Genomic DNA, 26,242 nt, shown 5'->3' with positions numbered 1-26,242 from the left:
TGACAGGGAGAGCTTGACTGTTAATTGAGATACTACTTATCATAGTACTTGGGAACGGTTAAAGCACTCAGACAGGTGTTATTTATTTGATACAGGGTGCTCTATGAAGTTGAGAGGGAGGGAAGGAGGGACGGAGGGAGAGAGAGAGAGAGAGAGAGAGGGAGTGTGTGTGTGTGTGTGTGTGTGTTCACTCTGCTAGTCAAGAGTTGAGATATTACTAGAGGAGATAAGACGTGCATGTCTGTACAACATGGTTGAAGGTGATTCTCTGTCTCTGATGGCTTTAAAGGGCTCTGGGAGTTGAGTGGGGACAGTTTCATGCAGAGGGTGATATCTGAGCTGGGCTTTGAAGGATGGGCCATGGAGGTGGACATGGAGGGACATTGACTTTAACAAGTATTGGAGAGAGGGCCCCCCGGGCAGAGGGATTGATGTGAGGAAAGGCACAGATTTAGGAGCAGATGGGGCCTGTGCAAGCCACAGCAATAATTGGGTTGGACTGGAGCATCGGTTTGGATTTGTCTTCTGGGTGGCGGGGAACCAATGAAAAAACGTTGAGTCAAGGGAGTGTCAAGATCAGAACTGAGCTTGAGGGTCAGTGATCTGGCAACAGTTTAAAAAGGTGGACGAAGGAGACCAGAAGCTCTCCTTACTGGAAGACTGCTAGGAAAATATATAAAACACCTGTTTGCCTCCCAAAATTATTGGTTTTTTTCTTCCAGTTTTACTGAGGTATCATTAACAGACAGCACTGTATAAGTTTAAGGTGCACAGGGTAATGATTGGACTTACATGCATCCTGAAATGATCACCACAGTAAGTTTAGTGAACACCCATTGTCTCATACAGATACAAAATAAAAGGAAAAACAATTTTTCTTTGTGATGAGAACTCTTAGGATTTGCTCTCTTCACCACTTTCATATAGAACGTACAGCAGTGTTCATTCTATGTGTCACGTTGCACGTTACGTCCCTAACACTTATTTACCTTCTAACCGGAAGTTTGTACATTTGACAGCCTTCATCCGGTTCCCCCGCCCCCCATCTTCCACCTCTGGTAACCACAAATCGGATCTCTTTTTCTATGAGTTTGTTTGTGAAGTACAATCCCTGGTGCGCAACATGGCGATTTCAACATTTTTATCCATCACAAAATCATCACCCCCCAATATCATTTTGAAGAGTAAATGAGATAAAGGATGTGGAGTTCACATTTGGAGATGAATCACGATGGTCCAGGTCCCGAACATCCTAGCCGCATGGCTGCAGCTGAGCCTCCTGACATGTGCTTTTAGGCCAGGCTAGGCTGTCAGGCCCTGGGTGAAGGTGTAGGGCTGCACAGCCCAGCTCGGGCAGGTCCCGGCACCCTCCCGCTTGGATCTCCTGCAGGTCCCTCCCTTTACTCCTGCCCCTGCCTGGTTCTTGACTTCCTTTGTTTCCCGCTTCTGGCCTGGGAATATCCAATACCCGGGGCCTGATCTGCTCCTTTTCTCCGATTTGACCTTGACCCTTGCTAGGAAGCTCTGCCCATGCTGGTTAGTTGGAGTAACCGAGTGTTCAAACCACCCTGCTCCACCAGGCTCTTGGGACCTCCTCCAGCTCGGCCTTGTTGGAGTGACTGGTCCAGAGAGGAGCATTTTAAGAGACTGAGAGTTAGACACACATTCAAATTCTGATGCTACCACTGACTTCCTTGGGTGAGGGATCGCTGAATTACTGTGAGCTTCGGTTTCCTCCAGGGTAAAATGAAGATAAGACCCATCTATCTGTCTATTCCCCTCCCTCGATTTGGTTGTGAGGTTTAAATGAGGTAATGTAATGATTTAAAGGTGGCGTGGTGTCCTGTGAATATCGGTTGTCTTTTCTTCTCATCTTCCATTCCAGATGAAGAATATTTACTTAGGAGCTCAATGTGTGCTCAACCTCTGTCTGTAGACTCTGTTAAATTTCCTTTCTTCTTCGTTTGCAAAAGCTTTGGTGTGAAAAAATTGAGTTATTTATGCTCCAGCAGTTTCCATCACTGCCCTGGGGGAGGCCCCTGACGTCCCAGGACAACTCGAAGTACTTTTCCTATGGAAAGAAGGTTACTAGATGCTGGCTACACGCACGAGGACTGCAGGCCGGAAGGGTTTCCATGAAATCCTAACAGCATTGTCCCTTTTCAGGAGAATGTGTTTGGACAGCAGCTTGCCAGAAACCATCCATCTATAACCTGGGGCCTGTCTGTCCTTCTTACAGTATCTGCTGTTTTATGCCCAGTAAGCCTTGGTGTCTGGACCTCATCAGAAGCATTTGACAGAGGAATACTGATGCAAGAGCAGAGTGAGGCTAGCCCCGGGGTCCTGTGCTATTCTGATTGCTCTATTTTTTATAAAACGTAGGAACTCAAGTTTAATGGGATAAGAGTTGGAAGGGACCTTAAATGTCTTTCCCACCCCCAACTCATATTTAAACCATTCCTGGTTGGCAAGAAGTTACCCTATTAGAGGATGCTTTCAGAAAGTGTGTGACTTTTCACAGTCGTCTCCAAGGGCTCTGAGAAGTCCCTTCTTGACGTCTGTGGGCATAAAGGCACCTGATGAAGAAGAGGGGGTGCTCAGAACCTGGCCTGTTGCACCCCCTTCACCACAAGAATCTACTCTCTAGACAACATACCCATCACTACCCTCTCCGGTCACAAGTATAAAGGCCGACCCCTCACCAGAGGAGGGCGACCCTTTGAGGCTTTTTATGTCCCTCATAAAGGGACCAGGGAAGTCCAGCTCAGTGTCTTCCTACTGTCCTGTCCTCTCTGCAGGGTGGGAGGGAGAATGGTGGGCACCCCCTCCCCCATCTCTGAAGCTGTAACAGAATCTGCTAGCCACTTGGTACAGAAGGATGTCCCGTGTGCAACTGCCGGGAACCAGGTAACACTACTCAGAATCTAGACATTAACGTCATCCCCATTTGGAGCTCCCTGGCTTTGTAAGTAAGTGACCTGAGGTCACCCGGCTGTGAGGGTCAGAGTTAGGTTTAGATGCAGCTAACATCAGAGCCCAGGCACTTGGCACTCTCCCGCTGTGCAGGCTGTGGAAGAGAGTGTGTCAGCTGTCCCCCAGCAGCTGGTCCCTGTGCCTGGAAGGGACACATGTTCCTGTACCTGCTTGGTGGGGCAGGGGAGTGGGGCTGGGCTCAGGGCTGTCAGGACAGGCTCAGCGCCAGGCCCTCTGCGTACCGGCAAGGAGGGGAGACACGGCTTCAGCCCTGCACCCTGCAAGTCCTACTGGCCTGTTTTCCACGGTGGCCCATGTGAGTCGGGAGGCACTCAGGGGCATGAAGAATCTTCCAGGTAGTAACGGTAGCGTTTGCAGAGCGATGTAGTTCTCAGTTTGCAGAGGAGAAAACCGAGGTCCAGAGCTCCTTCCCAGAAGAGCAAGTTAACGGCAGAGCCTCGAGTGGGACCCAGCTGTCCTGGTTTCCCATCCTGCGCCCATCTCCCTGCCTGCAGGCTCGCAGTTTGGAGCATCTGCCTTCTGAATGGAAACCACTTGGACTGCAGTTTGGGCCTGTGCCTTCTTTTTTCTTAGAGGAGTTGGAAAACGGTCGATTTGCCGTCCAGTGGTGTATTACCAAATGTTCCATCAGCATTCTCGTCCTCAGGCTGAATGTCCTTTGTTTCTTTGCTCTAAAAAGGACTCCTTTTCTGGTTCAATTTTCTGCATTGACTCTCCTCCTCGCTTCCTACTCCCTGCCCTATAACCCTTTCCTTTCTCTCAATCCTCACCCCAAATTAAACCAACTCAGCGTGTTTCCTCTGCACTTTTCCTTTATGATGGTTTCACTTCTTTCAAGGGTTTTTCCCCACCTGAGCCCAAGCTGCTGTCACGACCAGTGTTGTCCAGAAAGCTCGCAAATATTCTGCTTTACTGCAGACTTGGGGGTTTGGTTTTGGTGCTGGCCTCGCTCCTGTAGTGGTGTTTGGTGACTTAGCAAACACCTGAAAGTCTGAGGCAGGGAGGGAGGGATTATGGGTGGGGCAGGAGGGGTCCAGACACCTGCACTTTGATTTACTTGGAACAATCTGTTCTTGCTTCTCAGGTACCCAAATAAGCTGCTTCTCCCCCAGTTCTTTCTCGTGGCGTCAGGCCTCCTTCGTGGACTCTTATTGCTGGGCAGCCGTCCAGCAGAAGGACTCCTTGCAGGGTGACTCTGGAAACCTTCCATTGTGTCTGCATAAGGTAACTGGGGACATTGCGAATCTCACCTGTTTGCTTTATAGACGCGGGAACTGAGGCCCAGAGAGGCTGCACCAGTCCAAAGCCACAGGGATGCATGTGGCCAACCAGGGCTGTAACTCAGATCGTAAAACTGTAGCACGTTAAAATCAGAAGGAACCTCAGAGATTACTTGGTCCAGCGCCTTCCTTGAGGAGATGGGAAACTGAGGCGCTCCTTGATTTTAGCTCCATAGTGGCCGGCACCTCATGTGTCTCGGTGGCCTTTCTACCCTTGATGCCCAGCGGTGTCTGAACCATACGAGGCTCTCAGTACATTTTTTATGCCTCAGTGAGCTTTGTTAGAGAACAGCAGAGTTGGGACTCAGAGCTTCGGCCAGCTCCTATTCCACCACACACAGGGTCTCTTGGAGAAAGTAAGGACCAACGTAGAGGTCAGTAGCTTCCAGCGCATGTGTTACTGCAGCATCGAGAAGCCCAGGGATGATTCCATCTGGGGGTATTGATCGCAGCACAGCTTTTGGAATACATGCCTTTGCTTTCTGATGGGTCCACATGCTGCAAGGAAGGGGAGATGCTACCTGGGAGACACCAATGTCCTGCAGAGAAGAGGAGCAGGTCAGCAGCTCCGTGGTCGGGGGATTGTGGAGGCAGGGCTCACAAAGGCTGGGCCGTGTGGAACTTGGGCCAGATTTGGCAGGTTTGTGCAGCAGGACGTTCTCTGCGTAATGAGGCAGCTCCGCTGGGTCTTCTCCATACTTGTGAAAGTAGGACTTTGTTTCAGCCTGTCATTACTTTCAGCCACTGGTTCTTTTGTTCATCATGCAAATGAATAGAATGTTTGTGCATCTTCAGCGTCCACCAAGGAAAGCATGGAATGTTAGCTTTTTTATTTATTTATTTATTTATTTATTTATTTTTGGCTGCGTTGGGTCTTCGTTGCTGCGTGCAGGCTTTCTCTAGTTGTGGCGAGCGGGGGCTATTCTTTGTTGTGGCGCGTGGGCTTCTCATTGCAGTGGCTTCTCTTGTTCCAGAGCGGGCTCTAGGCATGCGGGCTTCAGTAGATGTGGCACATGGGCTCAGTAGTTGTGGCGCGTGGGCTTAGTTGCTCTGCGGCGTGTGGGATCTTCCCAGACCAGGGCTCAAACCCGTGTCCCCTGCATGGGCAGGCGGATTCTTAACCACTGCGCCACCCAGGAAGTCCCGGTGTGTTAGCTTCTAAAAAGCCAAAGACTGATGTTTGTTTGACTCTCTCCTGCCTCGACCTGTTGCTGAACAGTCAGCATACTTCTTTTTTAAAAAGAACAGTTTAAGTCCTTTGCTTAAACTGACTCAGGCTTGTTTCCCTCATGTTTATGTATTGCGTGCCATTTGGCACAATGATGCCCTACACTGACTCCTTTCTTCTTTGGGGTTGGGCTTTTCTCTTTGACTTTCGGCCTTAGCGTCAGTTGGGTCCTCATCAACTTTGCATGACGTAGTAGCCCAGGCAGCGAGTAATAAGGATCTTCTGTATGAATGGGCACAGTTCTAGAAACTGAACATCTTTGTTTGCAAATCTAAATGCATGCTGTTGTAGTTTAAATCTGTTGGTTTTAATGGTCTTCTGAGAATGGAAAGTTGTAATCAGTGGCCGGGCTGGAGATTGATGGATCCACGGAAGAAGAACGTATATTCTGGGATTGTCCAATGTAAGAGTTGACAGGGACGTTAGAGACTGCAAAACCTTTAGAGCAGGAAGAAATTCAAAGATTGTGATCCACGAATGCATTTCACACGTGAGGATAAGGACACCTTGAGAGGTCACGCCCAGGAGTCACAGGACTAGTTGCTGGCTATAAGATGAGAATCAGGTCTCTGGGCTCCCACTGCCCCTGCAGGATAGAGGGGAAGTCTTGTAGAGCAGCGCGGGTAGTCAAGCTTAAGTTTTCGATGTTAGTGAAAGACGAAGGAGCTCTCTTTCTGGTGATGGTAGTCTAGCTTGTTTTGGTGGAAGTTTGACTGAGGATCTGAGCAGAGTTCTTGCCAGGTTCACAGGGCTGGAGACAAAGATTGAATAGCCCAAGTCGGAAGGACCCTGGTCAACACCGTAGGCTTGAAAGGCCATCGCTGAGGAGTGAGGGGTGATCCAGAGTTCAGCCAGCCCTCATAGGGTCTAGAGTCTTGGTTCAGAGCATTTCAGTATCGATTGAATGAAGAAGATTTGGGATTGTCAGTGTCTCTAGTCCACCTGCCAGCCAGAAGCAGAAACAAGCCAGTCCTCCCTGGAGGAAGTAACTTCATCCAGAGCCTCAGATTCTCGCTCCGGTTTTTCACCTGTGATGTTCAGCACTCAATCAAAAATAACCAGAGCACGAGAGAAAACCCAGAACTAGAAACAGACCCACAGGAGATCCAGATAAGGTAGGAGGACCTTACCTGGATACGTGTGACTTTCTTAGCCAGGCCAGATTCTGTAATCACAGCTGCCTTATTTTCACATTGATGCCTTTTCAAGTGGTGTGTGTATGTGAGAAAGTACACACATCGTTAAGATTCACCGTGTTAGCCATTTTTACGTGTGCAGTTCAGTGGCATTAAGTACGTTCACATTGTTGTGCAGCCATCGTCACCATCCATCTGAACCTTTTCGTCTTCCCAAACTGACATTCTGTACTCATTAAACACTAACCCCCTGTCTCCCCTTCCCCGACCCTGGCAACCACCACTCTGCTCTCTGTCTTTTTGAGTCTGCCTACTCTAGGTACCTCATATAAGTGGAATCAAATAATATTTGTTCGGTTGTGTCTGGCTTATTTCACTTAGCATAATGTTTTCAAGTTTCCCCCGTGTTGTAGCATGATGCGTCGGAATCCTCTCCCTTTTAAAGGCTGAATAATATTCCATTGTATGTATACGCCACATTTTGTTTAGCCATTCATCCATCAGTGGATACCTGAGTTGCTTCCACCTCCTGGCTTTTGTGAATAATGCTGCTGTGATCATGGGTGGATAGATATCTGTTCGAGTCCCTCCTTTCGGTTCTTTTGAGTACATGCCCAAATGTTGGGTTGTTGGATTCTTTTTCAAGTTTAGAAAGCTTTTCCTGTTGGTTTTCTTTTGGCCTCTCCACACTCAATGGACTCATGAATCTTCAGCTGGCTGGGACCATCTCCTCCAGGCTCCTCATTTCACAGAGCGGATGCAGAGGACAACGGCAGGCAATTGTCCAAAGTCCTTGTCCAGAGTCCCATGGCCAGACGGGTTGAGCACATGGCCTCTGTCAGATTTCAGGTGTTTTTCACATGTGAAAAGGTACAGGTTTGATTTGTGCGGCTTCAGAAATCTAGACTCTCACCTGTTAGTGAAAGTTACCAGTTGGTGAACTTCAGCTCGGCACCAGGAGGGTCTTCCCAGCAGAAGAGCTGTCCAGTGGGGGAGCCCACTGTTGACCCAGGAGGTCCTTAATTCAGGGTGGACGTGGAGATGTGTGTCGTCTTCCCATATCTTTACTCCTCACTCTGTCTGTGCTTCCGTCATGTAAAAACCCGCCTCCTTAGATTAGTTCTTTGTTCTCGACACCGAGCTACATCATCCCCACCCCCTCATTCATTCAGGACTTTGGTGAGAGTTCATTACCCTAGGGTGCGTCCTCCCAGATACACATCTGATGCACCATTCTCTGTCTCCGAGGACTTTCACCCCCTTGCCACTTGTCACCGTTCCGGCGGCTGCCTCGCTCTGTGTGCCTCATTACCTGGAGCTACGTTAGGACATCCCACTCCCTACTGCCACCTCCTGCCCTCCAAGGCCCTCCGCCACCCCCTTCAGAGCAGACAGAAGCTCGGACACGAGAACACCCTCAGCTCCCTGCCATCACACGTCCCTGCTGTCCCCATGCAGCACCAGCCTTCTCTGTCCTTTTGGTGAATGGATGAGGCCCCTTCTCCCGAGCGAAGCTGCTCTCCTGTGTGACCCACTGTGCTCTGGATCCCCCTCCCCACCTTTCCCCTCTGCATCCTCAACCCGTCCCTTCTCGCAGGCTCTCTTCCCACTGACGTTTTAGCATGTCCGTCTCCACCAAACTGGTCTTGCCCAGGGTCACCTACGACCTCCCTGTTGCTAAGTTAATTCTCACTCTCAGGGGCTTGTGCTACTTGGCTTCTCTCTGACATCCAGTCTGGTGGACCACGCCCTCCTGCAGATGCTCTCTTGACTCTCCGGTTAGAGTCTCCCTTTGTCCATCTCTGAGAAGTTGGAGGTCTGTCCTAGGCCACCTCCTCTGCACCCCCTCCCTGGACCATTCCATGTCCCTGGTTTCAATTTCTTTCCATGGGCTGTTCACAGCCAGGTCTTTGTCTCCAACCCAGCCTTCTCTCTCTCCCTCTTTTTTTTTTTTTTGCGGTATGCGGGCCTCTCACTGTTGTGGCCTCTCCCGTTGCGGAGCACAGGCTCCGGACGCACAGGCTCAGCGGCCATGGCTCACGGGCCCAGCCGCTCCGCGGCATGTGGGAACCTCCCGGACCGAGGCACGAACCCGTGTCCCTTGCATCAGCAGGCGGACTCTCAACGACTGCGCCACCAGGGAAGCCCCCAGCCTTCTCTCTTGAGCTCCAGATCCACACACCCAGCTGAACCCTGAACTTGAACACTTGAAGGTCTGGCACGCGACTCCGGCACAGCTTGTCCAGAGCTGAACTTCTGTTTCCTGCCTGTCCCCACTGTGACCTCTAGCTCAATTAATGACACCACCAGCCACCCTGTTACATCAGCCCGAAGCCTGAGGGCCATTCTGACTCATTCTCCACCCCCACATCCTGTCAGTCATGTGGGGATGGAGAAAGTGGCCCCATCGGGTCTGTCTTCATAAGGAGCTCTTAAACTCTTCATCCTTCTTTCCAGCCCCTAGGGCAGCGGCCGTCCTCTTGCCCATCTTGCCGCTGTCATTCCTACTCTCCTTCTACCCCTTTCCACATAATCACAGGTGTTCTTTTTTGCCTGACTGTCATTTCCCTAAACAAAACCCTCCAGTGTCCCTATGAAATGTCTTTATTTCTTTAAAAAAACAAAACAAAACAAAACTATTCTGGCTGACAAGGTTCAGTCTCCCTCTGGCCCTTGTGAACCGCCGCAGCCTCACTTCCAAATCCGGTGAACTCCCAATGCATTTTCCCAGTCTCAGCTTAAATATCATTTCCACCTAGAAGCTTCCTCTAAACCTCTAGACTGAGGGTTGTTGCCAGTTCAGACTGCTTCAAGGGCCAGGTGGGCCAATGTGAAGCGTCCAGGAATAAAACTGTGGGCCTGCTGTGTAGACCGTAGACTGCATGCCCTGCCTCAGACATTCAGATCCTAGAAATGGGCCACTGGCCAAGCAGAATATCAACTGCACTCCACGCTGGTCTGTGTTGCGTGGGTGTGTATTCCCAGAGCAGCCTGCACTTTTCCTGGAATCACCCTGGGATATGGTCCTTACTTGCCTTAATTCTCCTTAATTGATTCTTTATTTCCAAGACTCTAAGTTCCACGCAGGCGGAGACCATGATGTGTCTTGTTCATCACTGTACCCCGAAAGCAATGCACAGTCCACAGTGGGCGATCAGGACACACATATGGAAGGGAGGAGAGGAATGAGGCAGCTTGCAGGTCATGATCTGAGCCAGACTTAGGTCTCTAGGAGCATTCTGACTGGTGCTCACCATGAGGGGGTTAGAGGCACAGGGTTTATGTGAACACTTCTCAGCGCACTTCCGATGCCAGAGTTAAAACCAGGAGACCCAAATTCCCCTCCCCAAAGAAGTTTCTCGGTGTAATATTGAAGTAGGTATTGGTGTAGTTTATGGCAGTGGTAAAATTCATGCTGTCATCCCTCCCCACCTCCTTCTTTCATTTCTCCTGTCCTGTTTCTCCTCCCTTTCTCTCCCGCTCCCTTTATTTCTAGTAGCCTCTAGTATCTCTGAGGAGTCGTCTCCGGTGGAAATATGGGTGCATTCACGGGGCCAGCAGGTGGCACTCTAGGACTGTTTGACAACCAGCCTTTTTTGGGTGTTCTGGTCTCTTTGTTCAAGTTCATAAAGTAAGCAACTGTTAGGCAAGATTTCTTCCTGAAACAGAAAAGCCAGTTTTTGACTCAAAAACAAAAACTTAAAACAACAAGAAAATAAAATGAACAGAGTTGTCAAATCTTGCTGTATTTCCTTTAAGTGGATTCACAGAAACTTAGTTGCAGGGGTTCTCTGAGGCTTCCAGACCAGAGTTTTTCAAACCTTAGCATCATCTGTGTGAAAACACAGTGTCCTAGGCCCCATCCAGAACACAAGTTGGAACCTGTGGGGTTAAGGCCAGGAATGTGGTTTTTTATCTACTTTTTAGGAGAGTCTGCTTCTGCTGGGCCAGCTTGGGTTCCAGTGTAGACACCACTCATCTAAACCAGGGTTTCCCAAACTCCGTGTGCACGCAGATCACCTGGAGATCTTACTGAAATATAGACTCAGATTCAGCAGGTCTGATGGGGGCCTGCATTCTGCATTTCTGACAAGCTCCCAGGTGATACTGAGGGTGCCTGTCTGTGGACCACTCTTTGCAAAGCAAAGGTCCAGGGCAGGGGCTGGCAAACTGACATACACGCTCCGGCCAAATCCAGCCCATCACCCGTTTCTGCAGATAGTTTTATTGGAATACAGCCATGCCCATTCATTTACACATTATTACCTGTGTCTGCTTTTATACTATGACTGAGGTGCCTAGTTGTGACTGAGGCCCTATGGCTCACAGGCATGTCCCGTCTGGCCCTTTGCGGGAAAAGGTTTGCCCATCCCTGATCTAGAGCTCTGAAGCCCTCCCAGATGATCCAGTGAAAGAGAACTCCCTGCCTCATACGACAGTCCGTATCATGTTCGTACAGATCTTTAGGAAGGTTTTTCCTTGCTTCCTTGTAACTTGGTTCTAATTCTCTTGACAGGAGTCTTTTCTTCTTTCACACACAAATGCTCTGCTTGCCATCTTCTCTTTGACAGGTCTCTCCTCCTGTTAGGTCCGTTCCAGCATGTCACCCAGCACGAAGCCTGCTGCCTTGGGTGTCTTCCCTTGAGTGCAGAATAGAATGACATACCCCCTTAATTCTCTCTCCTCTGTAAACTGCCCATGGAATGCATCAGCCTTTCTGGGGAGCTCTTCACTCATTGGACTTCCCACAATTGAGGTTATCTTGAAATGCACCACTATCCAAACAACATGCATTCAAGAACCCACATCTTTCACGAATCCTTATATGTCGCTTCCCCTATGGAATTTGTTCTTGGTTTACCTGCTTCCCGCTAACTGACCCTTAAACGTTAGGGTCTCATGTCCTCCCTGGTTCTCTTGTCTTCTTCTCCGTGTTCTCCTTGGACGATCCCAGCCATGTTCTTGGCTTTGACCATCTATAACCTACAAAATCCTTGCGAGGATGGCCAGGTTGTCTTCTTTTTTTTAGTTATGTAGACACACCTCCACCAGGGCAGTGCCTTAACTACACCTCCACCACCCCTGCCTTAACTACAGGTATCTCGCGTTCAGACTCTCATCTTCTCAGGTCTGCCTCACTCCCCTCTGCTGTGAATCTTTTCCTCCTTGTTTCTTTATTTCAACTACTGGTACCACCACCCATGCCCTCATGTAAGCCAGAAACCCAGGATTAGCCTTAGTTCTTCCCCTTTTCCATCCATCACTTCCAACTGGGCACTGGAAGGTATGTTCCCCCTCTGTGTAGTCTCAAGTCTGTCTTCCTCTCCCCACTGCTGCTGCCTTAGTTAATGCTTATCACTTACCCCCTCTTTGCTGCAGGATGCTCCTGCCTCGTCTCTCCTCTCCAGTGTCTTCCTTTCTCCACGGCTGTAATAATCTTTCTAAAATAAATTCCCATCATGCCCTCCACCGGCGGCTTCCCGTACTGTGGGAGCTTCATAATAAGGTCCCTGCTTCCCCTTTGTATGAGTTTCCTAGGACTGCCGTGACAAATGACCACAAACTCAGTAGCTTGAAAGAACAGAAATGTCTTCTCTCCTAGATTTGGAAATCAGGGTGTCAGCAGTCGGTTCCTTCTATGGGGCTCAGAGGGGAGGGTCCATTGCATGCCTCTCTGCTAGTTTCTGGTGGTGGCCGGCAGTCCTTGGCGTTCCTTGCCTTGTAGAAGCATCGCTCCAGTCTCTGCCTCTGTCTTCACGTGGCGTCTCCCCTGTGTGTCTCTGTGTGCTTAGAGGGATACCAGTCACTGGATTAGGGTCCACCTTAAGTAAGTATGACCTCATCTTTGCTAGTTACATCTGCAAAAACTCTATGTCCAAACAGTGTCGTATTCTGAGGTTCGGGGTGGACATGAGTGTTTCAACCTACTACACACCCTTCCACCCTCAGCTCTTACTACTTCCTCAGCTGTGGGCTTGCTCATTTCCTTTGGTGCCCGGGATGGGTGAGAATTCACCAGGTAGACAAGGAGAAAGAATTCTAGACAGAGGAAAGAGGATATCTGAAGGGCCACAGAGAGCTGAGTGTTAACATAATAGTGCTTTCTTTTTTGGCTTCATTGGGTCTTTGTTGCTGTGCATGGGCTTTCTCTAGTTGCGGCGAGCAGGGGCTACTCTTCGTTGTGGTGTGCGGGCTTCTCATTGCAGTGACTTCTCTTGTTGTGGAGTGTGGGCTCTAGGTCTGCGGGCTTCAGTAATTGTGGCACATGGGCTCAGTAGTTGTGGCTCGCAGGTTCTAGAGCCCAGGCTCAGTAGTTGTGGTGCATGGGCTTAGTTGCTCAGCGGCATGTGGGATCTTCCCTGACCAGGGCTCGAACCCGTGTCGCGTGCAATGGCAGGCGGATTCTTAACCACTGCGCCACCAGGGAATTCCCCATAATAGTGCTTTATGGGTTGTTTGTTGTTGTTGTTTTGCCTCACTGTACTTTAAGACATAGCTCAGATGTTACCTCTTTTACAAAGCCTTGCCTCACCTCCCCAAGGACATCTCTATTCCCTCAGTACTACATATTTTGTGATCATCACTTTTACGTTTTGATTATTTAATTATTAGCTGGTATTCCCACCTGACCTGTGTGGTCCTGGGGCAAACTGTGCACTTCCTCTTTGGGGCCATGCTCCCAGCCCACTGCCTAGTACCTGGCAAGTGCCCAGGAGATGTTTTTGAATGAATTTACCCATCTGCATTTAATCCCATAAGACGTGTGATCGCATCCATTTCACGGGAGGAGTTGCTCCGTCCTAATTGGATGTTCCTTTGCCTTAGATGAGCTAGAGGGGATTTGAACATGGAGGGAGGCTGGGGCGGATCCCCTCCAAGGTCCCTGCCATCTGGAGGGTCTGTTGTTCTAACTACAACTCTTTCCAGAAACAAAACAAGATTTTAAGGCAGATAAAATAAGAGACTTTTCAGTCTCTTTCCAGAGACTGAAAAGTGTACCAAGTTCTTGGTTTCACCTTGCTGTGAGAAACTTCACCAACTTTGGAATAGCTCAGCACTAACTAACATGGGCATCGTACAGAATCATGCAGTCATAGCTTTGAAAGATGCCAAGCGTCTCAGAACTCATTGGGCGTAGACAGAGCTTAGAAACAGAGCCGTTCCCATCCAGCAGATGTACTCGTAAGGCTCGGTAGTTTTTCCATGTTCCTTATTTGGACAAAGGATTTTAAAGACTATAATTTAATGCTTTTTTTTGGATTCTGATTTCATTTGAATTCATTTTAAAGCCATCTTGCTGCAGATTCACTGCAAATCACCTTTTTATTTTTGATGAAAAAGAAAAAAGAGGTTTAACTCTGGAGAAAAACTAAGAAACGGGGCATTCAACTACATTCCCCTAGAGGCGATCAAGGTGCAAGGATATTTTAGAAGAAAGCAAACACCTTTAAACATTCATGTAATACCTTTAAACATTCATTTATCAGATTTCAATGAGCTGTGTTGAACTGTTCATTGGTGCTAATTATTACACCGTGTTGGCATGTTAGAAAAATTGCTACAGACTGTAAACAGTCACTTCCTACTTCACAAGAACAGTTCGAGATAAAATACTATTATTCAAATAGCTTTGAACCAAAAGTGACTTATACACATATTCCACAGTCCCCAGTTAGGAATAGTTTTCCCTCTGTGGTTCCCAAAGGAAGTGTCTGGTTCTTTCCGTTATGGAAGCAGCACAAACTCTACGTCACGCAGTTAAATGTTTATACTAATGAGCACCCTTCAGAGTGACTAGGATTGAAGGAACACTGCGTTTCAGTGTAGCCAACTATGAGTTATGTAGCCAAAATGCAGCTAATCACAGCCTGTTGTGTGTGTCATTGTGTAGCAGCTCTTTGCAAATTGGATTAATAGTTGTTTGGTTTTTTTTGTTTGTTTGTTTTTGCGGTACGCGGGCCTCTCACTGTTGGGGCCTCTCCCGTTGCGGAGCACAGGCTCTGGACGCGCAGGCTCAGCGGCCATGGCTCACGGGCCCAGCCACTCCGCGGCATGTGGGATCTTCCCGGACCGGGGCACGAACCCGTGTCCCCTGCATCGGCAGGCAGACTCTCAACCACTGCGCCACCAGGGAAGCCCGGATTAATAGTTTTGAGGACCCCATCCCATGCCAGAACCCCAAAGGGAAGCAGCTGCGTTGGTGAGGGCTTTGCGGAGTTTCTGAGCCATTTGTGCTATTTCTCTTGCCCTTGGGGCAGGGATTCCTAAAGTGGGCTCCATGATAGCATCAGGAAGTCCACGAACTAGGATAAGAAAACACAGGGCAGCTTTATTTTTTATGTACCTCAAGCTAAAACTTAACATTAAAAAATATGTATGTAAGTAGGCAAGAATCTATAGTGGTATTAGTTCCATGTGTGACTGTCACCAACAGAAATCGCAGCTATCTTAGAGTATTTTTTACTCTTCATCACTTCAGAGTTACTGTGTTGTTGGACCATCTGTTAGATCCCGTTAAATGTGTTGACAATGACGCACATACAAATTTGTCTTTTAATGTTGTGACAGCTGTATGTCAACATCATCCATTTCCTTTGCGAATTTATGTGTTCTTTTATGCATTTAAAAACGTTATTCTTCACGAAAAACAAGGAAAGACTGAGGAGCTGTCACAGAACCAAGGTGTCTAGGGAGACGTGACAACAAAATGCAATGCATACCCTGGATGGAGTCTTGAAACAGAAAGAAGACAATAATGAGAACACTGGAGAAATCCAAATAAAAGCCTGAAATGTAGCTAGTGGTAATGTGCCAACGATGGTTCCTTCGTCTTGACAAGTGCGCCATGGAGATGTCCGATGTCAACAGAGGGGAAAACTGGATGACGGTTATTCGAGAACGCGCTGGACCATCTTTGCAACTTTTCTGTACATCTGATCTATAGTGAGAGTCACACTCTTACTTGGTCTGCTGCCGGCTCCCAGAGAGGTCGGGGTGGGAGTTTTGTGTCAACTCAAGGCCATCGTAGCCTCTTCCTGTGACAGCTCTGAGCAGCTGTGGAGAGAGACCAATCCAAAGGTAGGGAGGAGTTTTCCAGAGAAGTAAAATAATTTGCAGTGTATTATGGTGAAAGAGGCATGGTTCTGGGATCAGAAAGGTCAAGCTTCATATTCTGTCTCTATCACCAGCTTTGTGCTCTGTGGCCAGAAACTGCTCTGGGCGTCTTCTTTGCAGAGTGAGGCCATCGGCAACGGCTTTGCCAGGGTCACTGTGAGGACTGAAGATAACGTGCTCACTCACTAGCCTTTCCGTTGGTTTTAGCTGCTGTGTTTTAGTGCCTACGATGTGCCAGGCACCATGCAAAGCATTTTTCATAAATTATCTAATTTAATCTTTATAACACCTGTATTACGCGACCATTTGATAGATGGGGAAACTGAGGTCAGAGGCTCAGCAACCTCTCTGCGAAGACCGCTCAGCTGAGTTTAGTCTCAGATCTGTTCTGGCTGCAGCTTCCTGGTCTTCTCTGAGGCTAAGCCTTTCCTTACCGCCCCGCGGACCTGGTTACTGGAGGCACTGCGCTCTCTCTGACTTCTGAATCCCCTCTCATTTGTTCTGAATGTACATCGAGATCGGGTTGCTCCCCTCATGACTGTCACCCATTGTGGTTGGCTTCTCCAGGCTTGAGATTATCTGGCTGTAAAATGAGGATGTTGGGTGGTCCTCACGGTCTGTCCACTATGGAAGTCTGTTCTGCATTTTGTGAATTTTACCTGCTTATTTCAGCTGTTTCATGGGGGTGATTACAGGATCACTGAAGCCAACATTTTTCTAATTTGTTTTGAGCAACGTTATGCATTTCTGTCATTCTCCCAAATTCCAGAGAGGAAAACAACAGAGTTCTAAAAGCCTTGGTGACCTCCTAAAACCATAGCAATTAAAAAAAAAAAAGAAGAAGAAGAACCCAGAGGCCACTGTGACATTTACATGTTCCTTAATTGCGCTTTTGTCAAGGGATTATTCTAAAGGACAGGGAAATAATTTTATTTTTTTGTTTCCTTCTATAATTAGGGAGGAGACACCATGTGTCACCATGTAGCTGCCAACGATTTCAAATTAAAGTCTATCGAAGTGGAGGGGAAAGGTAGTTACCAGTGTCACGTATTACCTGGACAGGTGAATTTAGCCATAAGAAGTAGTTGTTGGAGAAAACCGCTAGCAGTGCTTAACATGGTTACTTCAGGGGGTGGTCTGTTGATCCCGTGATTCGCTCTCTTATTTTTCAGTTTTTCCCCTACATCCTGTTACTGGTGGCGATCCTGCTGTACCTTCCCTCCCTGTTCTGGCGTTTCGCAGCTGTTCCTCATCTTTGCTCAGATTTGAAATTTATCATGGAAGAACTTGACAAAGTTTACAACCGTGCAATTAGAGCTGCAAAGAGCGTGCGTGACCTTGACTTGAGAGACGGTGCCTGCCCAGCTCAAGAAGTTAATGAGAACCTGGGGCAAAGGTAACTTAGCCCCCAGCCGCTGGCCCATCAGGATTTGGGAGTATGAGTTAGCAGCCCTGCTCTTGCCCATCTGGGCTTAGGGTTCTCACTACCAGTACATGGGGAGCTGTCATCCACCTGGTGACCCCCTTTGAGAGCCAGGAAGGCCCACTGCCCCAAATCTCACCCTCACCTGTCTGCCCCAGCACCTGTCGTCACATCAAGAGTTCTTCCCTTGGGGCTTCCCTGGTGGCGCAGTGGTTGAGAGTCCGCCTGCCGATGCAGGGGACATGGGTTCGTGCCCCGGTCCGGGAAGATCCCACATGCCGCGGAGCAGCTGGACCCGTGAGCCATGGCCACTGAGCCTGCGCGTCCGGAGCCTGTGCTCTGCAGTGGGAGAGGCCACAGCAGTGAGAGGCCTGCGTACCGCAAAAAAAAAAAAAAAAATTAAGCGGGGGAAAGTGATTTATTATTGCTTTTCCTTTTTTTTTTTTTTTTAAAAAAAAACAACCTGATTTTATTCCCTGGTACTCTAGTGAAGTTACAGGTAGAGAAGTACGGGAGGGAAGGCATTGGAGATTTTCGGTGTGATACTGTTGAATGTGTTTCTATTTGACAGTCTTGGTTAAGGGTTTAAATTATTTTTATTTGTTTCTTTTCAGTTTGTGGGAGATATCGGAAAGCCACTTCAAGTACCCAATTGTGGAGCAGTACTTAAAGACAAAGAAAAACTCCAAAAATTTAATTGTCAAGTACATCAGCTGTCGGGTGCTGTCACTCAGCATTATACTGTTAGCAGGCGTCTACCTGGGCTATTACTTTAGCCTCTCCTCCCTCTCGGATGAGTTCATCTGCAACATCAAATCTGGCATCCTGAAAAATGACAGCACTGTCCCCGATCGATTCCAGTGCAAACTCATTGCCGTCGGCATCTTCCAGTTGCTCAGTTTCATCAACCTCGTGGTGTACGTCTTGCTGGCTCCTCTGGTGGTCTACACGCTGTTTGTTCCATTCCGACAGAAGACGGATGTTCTCAAAGTGTATGAAATCCTGCCCACTTTTGATGTTCTGCATTTCAAGTCGGAAGGGTACAACGACTTGAGCCTCTACATTCTTTTCTTGGAGGAGAATATTAGTGAACTCAAGTCGTACAAGTGTCTTAAGGTTCTGGAGAATATTAAAAGCAGTTGTCAGGGCATTGACCCCATGCTTCTCCTGACAAACCTCGGCATGATCAAGATGGACGTGGTTGATGGCAAAAATCCTGAGCCCGTGCAGATGATGGCAGAGGAGCAGGGGGACCAGACGGCAGATCTCAAAGGTAGGCTTAGCTCTCAGGGTGGAAGCTGCGGAAGCCCACGGAGCACCTCTGCAGCCGCCTTTTATGAATGACCGACAGTCTTTACCCCTGCCCGCCGTTGTTAAACCGTTTTCCTGGTGTGGTTTTAGGTGAAACCCCTCAGTGCTGGGAGAGAGAGGGGAAAGCATTGGTGCTGCCCCAGATTTCCAAAGGAAAGCATCTGTGCTTTCTCTGGGCTGTGCTGTCTTCCTTCTCCTCATTCTCTGTCTTTCTCATACTCCATCTCTTGCTCAAGCATTCTTCTCTGATGTCATTCTTGCTAATTTTTGTCTTGTTTTACCGGCTTTTCTCCCTATACTGCCGATCGTCTTGTCTGTCACTCTCCAACGCTTACAAAAGGGACTGACAGTTTATTGATTTAACTGTCGCCCTGACCCAACTTCTGCTGCTCTGCAACGAGGCTAAGATTAACTGGGTAAGGCAAAGACCAGGAGGTAGATTTATAGCAGAAGTTCATTAGCGCCAATGGGTCCTGCCGAGGGACTTCCGTCATAAATGCTTGTTTTCCATTTTGACAGATTTGAATGGACACAGTGGAACGAAAATAAATAACGGAGAGCAGAATGCTCGACAGAGGCTTCTGGATACTTCTTGCTGACGATTTTTTTCCCGTGAACTTCAGATCAGCGACCTGGGCAACATGGGATTCATTTTGGCTGAAGAACCTCTGGCAGGTACCCAGCTGGTTCGCAGTAGATGGTTCTCAGCAGAGATACTGGGTATGTCTTACTGAGTCCCTGGTGAAAACGATGGTTAACAAAACGTTGTGGAGGATGGTTCGTGAGCTTCCTACGAGACAACGTGGAGACAAGTAAGCCACAGCAAACGTAGATGTGTACGTCATCATCAGACGGAAGGTGGAAAGACTAATCCTAGTAAGAGTAAGAGACCTTTTAGTGCCTCAGAGAAAAACACCTTTATGTACAGATAGTGCAACGAGCCTCAGAGCTACTGGAAAGCAAGGACTTTGGGATCCAATCACTTTGGAAGAGGTTGTCTGCAGGGAAGTCCTCTATGGTCAAAAGCATTTGAGACAGGATGTTACTTAAACAAATTCACAGAACACAGAAGGCTTAAAGTGAGGGACGTTTCGCCTATTACGATCAGAACGTATAAATGACATCTGCCACATGGGTGTGCTTGGAGCCAGAACAACTTCGCAGTTTATTTATATTTAAGAACATCTTTTAAAAATTCATTTAAATTTAGAATCGTGTGATGTCAAAATTGAAGGCATTTGGGAAGAACATTCTAGCATTGATGGGGAATTATAGAATAAATGTTACAAATGGGTATATAGTGTATCACCCAAGCATTGTTTCATAAACATTTAAGGCTGACCCAGAATATGAAAACCCTTTTTCCAATTCTGATCATGTAAATAGATCCTAACTATGTTTACATTTTATACAAAATTCTTAAAAATGACATCTGTGGGGCTTCCCTGGTGGTGCAGTGGTTGAGAGTCCGCCTGCCGATGCAGAGGACACGGGTTTGTGCCCTGGTCCGGGAAGATCCCACATGCCGCGGAGCGGCTGCGCCCGTGAGCCATGGCCGCTGAGCCTGCGCGTCCAGAGCCTGTGCTCCGCAACGGGAGAGGCCCCAACAGTGAGAGGCCCGCGTACCGCCAAAAAAAAAAAGACATCTGTGGACCTCCCTGTTTTTATTCTTAGAAAGTTAATACATTGCTAGTGAATAATCCTCAGGAGCTTCAAAGTTTATGGATGGCTCTTAGGGACAGTTGTTTACCTGATCTAATTACATAAGCTGCTCTCCACCTTTCAGAATATTCACAAAAGCAGATTTTATTTATGCTTCTGTGATGGTTTCTGAGATGGAAAGCTAATGATAAACATCCAGGATGCAATCAGTGTTTTAAATTATTCTTACTACATAATATTTATTACCATTGAATAATAGTGTGACTTAGAAATGTCAGTAACCTAAATCATCAATTTGCTGCATTTTTATATCACTATATCTGAGATATTATATCGCAGTTCTCTACACTGGTTTCTTTTTATAATTTGAAAATTTTCTGAAATATATTTTTCTGTGCTATCCTTTTTTTTTTTCAAAAAGCCTCAACTTCTTTATAGATAGCCCCTAATTTATAGTTTGAAGTGGTAAAAGTAGGTACATTATTTTAGGGGACCAGGGACTCTCTAAGCCCTGTCACATGTAATTCTTTAATTAGAGCCCCTAACCTCTGCATCCCCCCATCCCTACTCTCTGAGTTCCAATAACATCTGTGATGTCCCGGACATCACTCTAGTGACCGGCTATAAGGATGTGAATAAGGCAGGTCCTCATCTTTGAGGAGTTTAGAGACTAATAAAAGGCAGTGAAGACAGAGGCAGGTATCTAGAGGAAGAGTGGCTACACTGAAGGCCCTTCCAGAAAACTCCCAGCAAATGCTCTGTGTTCTCAGGAGACACCATATTGTTCTTCTCTTTCCCATCATTTCTGTAGCTGATGGTTTCGAGAGTCTAGTTACAGTTCTTCCCAGAGGTTCTTGAGCCACGTATCCCCCAGGCTGAAGCTTAAACAAAACAATAACACAGACTGATTTTGAACAGAAAGTGCTCCAGTCACCTTTTGTACCTTACTTGCAGGGTCTGGGGAACCCAGGCCTTGGGGTACATGATGCTGTCCATGAAGAGTCATGGCACTAAGAGTCTGGTGTGGATGTCTGGTCACAAATTTTGGCTTGAGAAAAAGTGTTATTAGGAAAGTTAACTCCTCCATCCACTGCTGGCTTAGAGGGAGGACTCCGTTTGAGGTGGCAGATTTCCAAGGATGAGGAGTCATCATTGCTTTACAAAAGGGGGCAAACAGACCCTCAGTGACCACCGCCAGTAGTAGCTGACCTTGTTTCTGGCCTGTATCTTCCTAACAAACCACCACGAGGCCTCCAAACCAGACTTGTAACACCAGCATTACAGCGGGGGCTGGGACTGATTGTTCTGACAGCCGTGTCCAGCTCCACACTTAATTTCACCAAGGGACAGGCAGAGACCCTCTAACATGGAGGCTCTTAAACTTTTGGGAGGTTACAAGCCCCCCTTGTAAGTATATTCTTTAAAGCTGTGGACCCGCTCCTCAGATATACACACAACACTACATACACCTTCAAGGGTCATGGTGGTCCACGCACCCCAGGTGAAGAAGCTGTGCTGTAACGCCTGGGGACCGAGCCGCATGGCAGGGAGGCTCCCGTGACCCTTGTGGAAAGCGTCTGCTTTCGACAGTAAGTCTCAGCTGTACATTTACTTAGTGAAACCACATTTGCACACTTTTGAATGAACTGTCGTCCCCTTTGAGTAACTGACATCATTTCCTAGAGTCAGACTGAAAAAGTCAATTAAAAGAGGCGGTGGGGTGGGGGCAGTAGCTTGGAGTGATCAGGGAGCTGGCATGGACTGCGATTGTCTCTCTGGCCACCAGAAGTGATCTTATTCCAAGCCCAAGTCATCGTCCCTGTGCAGCCAGCCTCACTGGAATGTGGGGAGAGAGGGCATACACCTGACCTGTAAGGTGCTTTGTCCTACTTTGTAGTCGTCCTGGGAGAACGCGAGAAACGTCCCATTGTATGGCGGGTCTGGTTGCATGTTTGCGTTTCATGTGTGGAAGCTTTGTCCTGTTCCGAGTACCCTCTCCTTTCCAAAAATGAGCTAAGGTGGGATGGCAGGGCACCGTGGGCATTGGCCCTGTGAGAACCGTTCAGCTCTTAGAAGCGGATTGTTGCACAGCATTTAAAATGCGTCCGTGTTGGTTTCTTTTGCTTATCTCCGGGATAAATCGAAGATCTAGGAGGGTGGGAGTTTTTACCCATTGCTATATCACAAGCTCCTGAAAAACAGTGGCTGGCGTGTAGTAGGCATTCTGTAAATATTTGAATAAATGAACACATCGTTATAATAAATCCTAGTTTGTGGGCAACTGTAATTTGTTTTTAAAAGGCAAATGGTCCTCTGCAAGGGAGGGGGGGGTCATTTGGCCTCTTGGTGGAGAGAGGAGTAGTTCTGCAAATGAATAGGTTTCTGCATGTAAGTAGTGACGATTTTTAGCTTTTTATTGTGGAGTAAGTTGTGATCACTTTCCAAGTTCAATACAAGTTCAGTGTTGCCTCCCAGTGATTAAGGCAATTGAAATTATAAAGGTCCTTGTCTCTGTAATTTCCCAAAATAACCTCTTGAAAAGGGATGTTGAAATGTGCAATTGTGAGTAACTGAGGTTTCATCTGATGGCACTGGGATGAAATGGCTCCTTCTGGGCAGTCATTGGCATTTTTGCCCTATTTTTCACAAGTAAAGTGAAACCTTCGAAAAAGGTTGGCAAAGATGATATTGTGTGGTTTGTGGAATATAATAGATATGAGTCTGTGATTGATTTGTCCTGCCTGCTTTAGATGAAATGTATTGTTTCTGGGTTCTCATTTTAGCTGTAAAAATACTTTGTCAGTTACAGCATGCGGTTTGATCAGTCATTGTTCTTCAAGTTCCTGAAATTTATAAAAGTTTCTTATGCCTTGAGTGCCTCCCCCTGCCCCACCAGAAGAGGAAGAAAGAATTCCACAATGTCACAAGCGTTTCCTACAAAAACTGAAGCCATCTGCTCCTCTTTAACAAGTTGGCTCTTTTTAAAGCACCAGAATGACAATTTGATGGTATTCTATAATGTGGTGCTAGGCGTAAATTCTTTCTAATGACTGCATTTCTTCAAAACTTCTAATGAAAAATAAGTACGTTCTTTCTGCTGTGTCATTTGGTAAGAATGATTGGTTTCTATTCCACAGAGGTTGAAGGATGGGAACAAATTACGGTCTTAGAAGATGACCTTTTAAAAAAACCAAGAACCTTGAAAGCTCTGCATTTGGGTGGTTATCCCTGTTATATTTCATATTTCCACATATGTCACCTGTCCACGTCCTACATTCTGACCACGCTGACTTCTGTGTAAGGAGAGTTGAAAGACTGAAAATCAAGGCTGCTGTGTCTATACATACAAGCGAAACAGTGTTTTTGTTCTGCACTGGCCTGTCTACCTAAATAAAACTTCTTTTCTAATGAAAAATGTGTCTTAATATTTCTCACCTTCTCTTCAGGGAAGATGTAGCAGAAGCTCAGTTCTGAAATGTCTTGAGGCTCATTCCTCTCTGCTGGATACACAACATTCAGTAGGCTTCATGGCACATATTAAAATCCATTTGTCAGTAACTAAAGGAAGAAAGTCCTTGATGAAGGGCCCACAGATTCTGGAATTTCTAAAGCAGAAATCAGATGCTTTCTGATTGGGAATTGTTTGCCTGGGGTTGGAGAGCAAGGAATAGAGGCTGTCTACTGCCAAACATGGGTTGGCCTGCCTCCCTCTCTTAAGAAGGGGACTTCCTTGTACAATGGTCAATTAACACAATTGACTGTTGTGGGTAATAAATGCTGCATGAAATCTTAATACAGTGCCTGCCGCATAGTGAGTACTCCGTAAGTACTAGCTGCGACTGTCATCACCTCCTCTAGCTCCCCCACTGTTTCCTAGGGTGCCCCCCACAAGGAACCTTGGAGGTTGTATTAGTTGCCTCTTGTTCCATAACTCTTTACTATAATCACGACAGCTTAAAGCAACACATATTTGTTATCTGGAAGTTTTCTAGGTTAGAAGTCTGGACATGGCTGAGCTGGGTCCCCTCCCCAGCGTCTGACAAGGCTGCAGTCAAGGTGTGGGTGGGCAGCGTTCTCATCCGGAGGCGACCCTGGGGAAGGAGCCGCTTCCAAGCTCCCTCCGGTTGTTGGCAGAATTCATTTCCCTTGCGATTGTCTGACTGCTTTCTCTGACCGTTCGCCGGAGGCCACCCACAGGTCCTGGCATGTGAGTTTCTCTAACATGACTGCGTAAGTCAAGCCCATAGGACTGTCTCTCACAAAAGGAAGGGCCTGGTCCCTCTTAAGGGTTTTGACCTGATGAAGCCTCTCCCCCTTGATGAACTCAAAATGAACTGCTTTGCAGCTGCATTTCATCTGCAAAATCCCTCCTCCTTTGCCTTGTTCTGCTGCCTAGAGGCGAATCACAGGTGCTGCCCCACTCGGGGAGGAGATTACACAGGACGTGAACATCAGGGAATCACGGGGGCCACCTTAGTGTCTTGCCTGCCAGGGAAGTCATCCTAAATCCCAGCCTCTCTGTTTCCGAGCCTATGGTTTAACCTACCCCGCACCCTTCTGAAGCGCTCGTTCCCAACACTGTTTTTCAGGCTCTTGTCACTGCTTCCCTGAATTCCTCTAATGGTCCTTCTGTGTCTAACGCCTCTTCTGCATTCAGTGGCCTTCATGGGAAGCAGATCTGATAATGCCAACCCTCATCACCACCCCAGCCCCACCACTTCTAAATCCCTTGGGACTCTCCATGGATTTCAGTACAAAAAGCAAACTTGGGCTTCCCTGGTGGCGCAGTGGTTGAGAGTCCGCCTGCTGATGCAGGGGACACGGGTTCGTGCCCCGGTCTGGGAAGATCCCACATGCCGCGGAGCGGCTGGGCCCGTGAGCCATGGCCGCTGAACCTGCGCGTCCGGAGCCTGTGCTCCGCAACAAGAGAGGCCACAACAGTGAGAGGCCCGCGTACCGCAAAAAAGAAAAAAAAAAAAATTATTGCATTTGCCATAAAACACATATAACATAAATATGTAATTTAACCATTGTTAAGTATACAATTAAGAAGTGTCAATTACTTTCACGATGCTGTGCAACCATTACCGGTATCTATTTCCAGAGCTTTTTTTTGTCACCCCAAACATAAAATATGTACCTATTAAGCAATAACGCCCCATTCCACATCCTCTCCACCTAGCTCCTGGTAAGCTCTAATCGACTCTCTGTTTCTATGAATTTGCCTATTCTAGATATTTCATATAAGTGAAATAATACACTATTTGTCCTTCTGTGTCGGGCTTATTTCAGTTAGCATAATGCTTTCAAGCTTCATCCATATTGTAGCATATATCACAACTCTGTTCCTTTTTATGGCTGAATAATATTCCATTACATGGATATATCACATTTTGTTTATCCATTTATTTGTTGATGGACACTTGGGTTGTTCATTGCAGTATTACTTACAATAGCCAAGATATAGAAACAACCTAAGTGTTCATTGACAGATAAATTGAATATTATTCAGCCATAAAAAAGAATGAAATCCTGCCATTGTGACACTATGGATGGACCTTAAGGGCGTTATGCTAAGGGAATAAGTCAGCCAGGGAAAGCCAGATACTGTACGATCTCACTTATACATTTCATCTATTAAAACCAAACTCATAGAAACAGAGAACAGATTGGCAGTTGCCAGAGGCAGGGGGTGAGGGGTGAGGGAAATGGGTGAAGGTGGTCAAAAGGTAAAAGCTTCCAGTCATAAGATAAATAACCTCTGGGGATGTAAATGTACAGCATGGTAGCTACAGTCAACAGCACTGTATTGCATATTTGAAAGTCGCTAAGACAGTACATCTTAAAAGTTTTCATCGCAAGAAAAAATTTTTGTAACTACGTGAGTGATTGATATTAACTAAACTTGTGCCAATCATTTCACAGTGTATACATATATCAACTATTATGTTGTGTGCCTTGGACGAATACAATGTTATATGTCAATTATAGCTCGATAAACTGGACAAAATACAATATGAAAAAGAAGAAAAAGAAAAAAAGGCAGATTCCTGGGCCTCTCCACAGACCCACTGAATCAGTCCTATCTCTGAGG

The 26,242-nt window shown here is 47.1% G+C and overlaps 1 protein-coding gene across 1 annotated transcript in view; it reads left to right on the top strand.

Moving 5' to 3' along the window:
- Positions 1 to 23,563, top strand: part of PANX1 (pannexin 1) — a 39,351-nt gene extending 15,788 nt beyond the window's left edge. Inside the window, exons 2-5 of the mRNA XM_004327437.4 lie at positions 4,079 to 4,218; positions 16,925 to 17,148; positions 17,790 to 18,448; positions 19,006 to 23,563. Coding sequence (XP_004327485.3) covers positions 4,079 to 4,218; positions 16,925 to 17,148; positions 17,790 to 18,448; positions 19,006 to 19,085 — 1,103 coding nt within the window. The 3' untranslated portion in view covers positions 19,086 to 23,563. The remainder of the gene's footprint in view (positions 1 to 4,078; positions 4,219 to 16,924; positions 17,149 to 17,789; positions 18,449 to 19,005) is intronic.
- Positions 23,564 to 26,242: the final 2,679 nt, after the last annotated feature.

The sequence above is a fragment of the Tursiops truncatus genome, chromosome 8 (genome assembly GCF_011762595.2).
Source record: "Tursiops truncatus isolate mTurTru1 chromosome 8, mTurTru1.mat.Y, whole genome shotgun sequence".
Lineage (NCBI taxonomy): Eukaryota > Metazoa > Chordata > Mammalia > Artiodactyla > Delphinidae > Tursiops > Tursiops truncatus.
This window is presented reverse-complemented; position numbering and strand designations above follow the sequence as displayed.